Source organism: Antedon mediterranea, chromosome 11, assembly GCF_964355755.1.
Source record: "Antedon mediterranea chromosome 11, ecAntMedi1.1, whole genome shotgun sequence".
Lineage (NCBI taxonomy): Eukaryota > Metazoa > Echinodermata > Crinoidea > Comatulida > Antedonidae > Antedon > Antedon mediterranea.
In genome coordinates this window covers 21,943,758-21,949,117 of record NC_092680.1, presented here as the reverse complement: position 1 = coordinate 21,949,117, position 5,360 = coordinate 21,943,758, and the positions used below count along the sequence as shown (strand labels likewise).

Here is a 5,360-nt window from a genome sequence, read left to right as displayed (position 1 = left end):
TTTTGTTTATTCAGCTTTGAATAGGCCTCTAAGTCTTAGTCTTGGGAAATTCATCCAAGGAATGTCTGTAGTGTGAAAAGAAAAAAAAATGAATTTAGGCCCACAGACACATGGACTCCTACTAAAGCGTGGTTGCCACTAGCGACGCAATACAAGGACGTAACGCAGCGCAAGTGAATTGACCAATCACAAGCGATGGCGTATTCGCTTGTGATTGCTAACGGTCTATAACTTCGCTTGTCATTGGTTAAAACGCTTGCGTTGCGTTTACGTCCTTGCGTTACGTTCTAGTGGGAACCAAGCTTTAGGCCTAGCCTAGGCCTAGCTAGATTAGAGATAACACTGTCAACAGTTTCATATTGTATTTTCAAGTTTGATTCACATTAAAATAATATAGGCCTACTACACTAGGCCTAGGCTAGTACTAGGGCCTAACCTAGCCTGGCCTCTAGGCTATTAGTATAGGCTAGTAGTAGCCTATTATAATTTACATTTATTAACATACCCTAAGGATTAATTTAAGTATTATTATGAGCCACCTTCCTCTAAGATAGGCCTATTGGATCAGCAAACATTTTCTAATACTAATAGGCTATATTGTATGTAGGCCTAGGATAGGGCCTAGCTAGGCATATTGATGGTGTCTCGTTTGTATTGGAAATCCCTTCCTGCTCTGGCTGGCTGGCCTGGTCCTCCGATGCTGACTGCTTGCATGCTGCTTCCTCAGTCAGTCAGCCTAGCTCACATATAGGCCCTAGGCTAGAGGCTAATTAATAAGGCCTGTCTATTACCCAAATATTTAATTAACATCCGAAAAAGGGTAACAAATTAACAAACAAATTAGTCTAGCTAACCTAGGCCCTAGGCCCACTAAGCTTCTTACCAAAACCAATCAAAATTCCCGCGATCACCGTCTTTTACTACTTCTTGTCGTCTGCTGCTGTTGCAGCAGCTGCTCGCTCTCGCGATTTAATCCTCCCGATGATCCTCTTTCTCGCGCGCCTCATGCATATCAGAGCATGCGCAGTATGCAGATTATAACCAAGCTTAAAATTTAAATTAAGATCGAATACTTTACCCCTTGATGGACGAACCTGTAAATGGTCTAAAGACATTTTTGGCCACTGCACTATATGTCAGAGTGGTGAAATAGAAAATATACAACATTTTTTATTCAATTGCCAATTCACACAGATCGCGAGGAAGTTTTATGATTATGCATACAGAGTAGCCAAATAAGTGCGTTGCATTATGAGATATGGTTTGAACGAAAACTTTGACTGGAAGCATGGATTAATCCATGCTGGAAGGAAGTCAAAGTTATTTTTAGTCGCGTGGACGCGACTCAATAGTTCACTATGTCGGTCGGTCGGTATGGTATCACTATGCGTTTTATCGCTTTTCTGTACTTTTTTAACTGTTTTGATGTACAGACAAGTTTTAAAGTACATTACTTTTTGAAAGTTCATTTTTTTCTGAGAGCACGCGACTTATGGCTGTTGGCCTTGTTTAACCAAAAAACGTCTGTATTTCAGTTAAATGATTTTTTTTGACTAATTGACTAATTTTTTGTGAAAGTTAATAACTATTATGATACTTCAAAATGACCTACTTTTTTTCAAAATCTTTTATTTTTTATTTTTTTGGAATTTGACAAAGGGACAATACATCTTTAAGAAAAGCCACTGCATTGTATTTAATGTCTATATGTATGTATGTTTGGTTTATAATGTTTATTTGTATGTGGTTTAAGTTGACTGCACCACTAATGAGTGTGTTGCCAATGATCCAAAAGTGTTTGTCAATAAAGTTACTTACTATATAAGCATAATATTTACGTACCTGGGGCGCGTTGGGCCAGATTTATCAAACAAGAAGTCTCTAAAACTTTGTTTTAAATCCTCCTTAATTTTACTCCTCAGATTTATTAATTTATCTAAGCGAAAAATTGTTCTTATTTTTGCGTTAACTTTAAGACAAAAACCTTACATTTTTTCGCAAAAACAATGACGTCGAATAGGCCCGAATGGTACAATTTCATTATGATACACCTACTCCGTTTAATGTTGAGTAGGCTACTAATAAATTATAAATACATAAACTTGAGAAATTAAAATCAGAAAATTCGATTCAAGGATCAAATATATTAATTTATTTACGTACCATCAAATAAAAATATTCATATATTATACCTTCAATTCAATTTATACTTTGTGCAAAAAAATACCGACACATATAAATAAATAATGTACAATTTTTAGTATAAATATAATTTTTTTTTATAAAATGATTAAAATTAAAAATATCTAAAATACACAGTTATTAAATACCATCAAATAAAAATATTCATGCATTATACCTTCAATTTAATTATACTTTGTGCAAAAAAATAACGACCCATACAAATAAATAATGTACAATTTTATAATATATATATAATTTTTTTTTTTAGAAAATGATTAAATTAAAAAATATCTAAAATACACAATTATCAAATAAAGAAAGACGTACATGGCATTGTGCCAATAGGCATAGATAAAACTTTGGACTTGAATAGTATAATGGCGCGTGGGCAACATTGCCTTCACATCGTAGTTTCTTATTGGCGTTTAAACGCAACGAATAAGTTTACAAAAGAGTGTCTCCTTGACAACATTTGCCGACGGTCGCTCACTTGGTGAAGCATGCCAACATTGCTTGAAGAGGTTTACAAACCACTGTTCATTTAGATTCACGTTATCAGGACATTCTGGTCTCAAACCGTACGCAACCACTGCAAATATAACCACGTGCATATCTCCATCATACGGTTGTTCACGAACCATCATATGCCACAGAGTTATACCTAAGGAATACATATCCGCTTTAACGGTCGGTAGACTACCACGTAAAAGTTCTGGTGCGCGGTACGTATACGTACCGGTTAAGTAAGATCGGTCTGTGATACCATTAATAACCACACCGTTCTTTACTTGTCGACAACATCCGAAATCAGTTATTTTACAGCTATCATTTGGTGAAATTATAACATTAGCTGGTTTGATATCTAAATGTGCCAAACAGTTGCTGTGTATGTATTCTAAGGCGCTCACTATATCAAAGGCATACTTTGCCCTGCGCTGAAGTGGAAATCGTTCAGTTGGGTCATTAATACATTGTAATAAATTTCGATCACCCGCGTACTCCATAATTAAAAAGCAGCCTACTTGTACATCAGTTGGGTCACTTGCCGCCAATATTCGAACAATGTTTTCATGAACTAAGTTGACAGCTTCTAGTTCGGCTTCAAAACTCTGCACTAAAGCTCGACTTTTTCTTTTACTTTCATGCATGTATTTAATCGCTACATTTCTGCCACAATAAGTACCTTTAAAAACTGATCCAAAACCGCCGGAACCTAGGTGAGCTAACTTGTCCAGTGAGAAGTCATCCTCGTTTACCATTCGTTGTTGCTGGCAGCAGTTGTTATTATTATTATTACCGTTAACCGAGTCCAAATGTTGAGACGTTGTAGGCCTACCTGGTTCGACAGCAAGAGTCTGAGAAAAAGCGCATGGAACCAACTCAAAGCCAGCTTGTCTTTTCAAACTTCGTCTTGGTGACATTATTTCAATTGTATGACAAACGTTAGTAAATTCAACACACAAATATAATGCTTTTCGTAATATTTTAGTCCTCTTATTATGTTTTGTTGAACTGCCTTTAACGAGTGACGCGATTTGTGTATTTGCATTGTTTTTATTGCAATACATTTGCATTTCCAGCTTGTCTTGAATAATTATAATATTGAGTTTCAACAACGCCACCTGTCTGTTGAGTTGAGCAAGGATACTTTCAAACAGCTTCGTCATCTTGTTCACATTCAAGTAATTGAACAACGATTGTTCACATTCAAGTAATTGAACAAGGAATTATAAGAATAGAACTACTATACAATTTTCCATTTGACACTAATCACACTATTACGTCATTGTTCAACGTCAAACTTGTTCAAAATGAAGATAAATCTGAAAAATAGAACAAAATATGACGCTTTAAATAATGAAATTTCTCCATCGTGTGTTAAAAGAACACGAGATTTGTGAAATAATAACATCTTTTGAACATGACTGTATTATATTTGTAATAGTCCAACGCAATCAGCAACAATTGCTAAACCATATTCAATGACAATTTGACAGCAGCCTGAACGAAGTAGTTATATTTATTATTTTGTTCAGTTAAGAAAAGCATCATCACCAAATTATATAGATAACATTTTACTTACATTTAGCTATCGTATGTTGCTTACAATACTGCTGCAGGATTACCATCCATAAGAATGTTTTAAATATTAATTGTGAAATTAAACAATATTGCTCCTGGACGTCGTTTCGGATGGGAACCGACTGTAATCGATAAACAGTGTGTGATTCCGATACATAGCAGGCAACAGGTTGTAGTTATTGTTTGTTTTATTGAATTCTAACACCCACGCCAATCGTTTAGCATGCACTCATCATACCATCAAATATAAGTCAGTGGCATACAGACACTCGTAAATTCACTATTTATACAGGTAATCGGTTTAGTGAAAATAATAACAATTAGTGCGTAATATTGATACACTGATTTGATGACGTCAGCTTCTGCTGCAATGCGCTCCATGCCATTTCACACATTACATGGACGATATTGCTTTCGTAGTTATGTATTGCAACAACAACCCAGAATACGCGCTTGTTGTAAAAATAAATTCCGTTGAATTATACACAATTAATAAGAAAGACATCAAATACATCGCTTTTTGGTATTCAGTATAAAAATCAGCTATGGGTTTTTTTGTGTGTACTTATTGTGTACGTATATCGGAACAGATTTCACGCGCAAATTGCAGACAGCATTGAGGATCGTGTACCGGTGACAGGCCCGTATCCAGGGGGGGTGCGTTGGGTGCAGACGCACCCCCCCAAGTCCCAAAAGGTCCACTATTTCCTCGGTTGGTATTTTTTCTTGTCTTGTTTAACTAAAGACAATATCATTATATATATACAAAATTTACATTATCAATGGTATACAAACAAAAATATGCTAATATAAAATGAAAAAATACCGGTAATTAAATTACGGAATCTGAACTGACTACAAACTCGATGTAAAACATGCGCAGTCGATCATGTGACGACAAGCAATAGCTTAGCGCTTCATGTACGCGGTACGCGGTAAAGTGTTTGCTGGAGAAATACAGACAACTTAAAGTCAGGGAACACGTGTACTTTTTGTCGGGGAATATAATATACAGTAAAAAGCGTTCGCGTTCACTTAGTAGCTAGCTTCAGCGCCTAGAAAACCGCGACGTTTCATTGACCGTGAGAGTACGT

General features: G+C 35.9%; 1 protein-coding gene across 1 annotated transcript; it reads right to left on the bottom strand.

Moving 5' to 3' along the window:
• Window positions 1-2,332: 2,332 nt before the first annotated feature.
• On the bottom strand, window positions 2,333-4,406 carry LOC140062611 (serine/threonine-protein kinase mos-like). Its single transcript, XM_072108902.1, has 2 exons — window positions 4,268-4,406; window positions 2,333-4,007 (listed from the first exon to the last, which is right to left on the bottom strand). Exon 2 carries the CDS (start codon window positions 3,849-3,851, stop codon window positions 2,610-2,612), a length of 1,242 nt encoding a protein of 413 aa, XP_071965003.1. The 5' UTR covers window positions 3,852-4,007; window positions 4,268-4,406; the 3' UTR covers window positions 2,333-2,609.
• Between the last annotated feature and the right edge of the window lie 954 nt (window positions 4,407-5,360).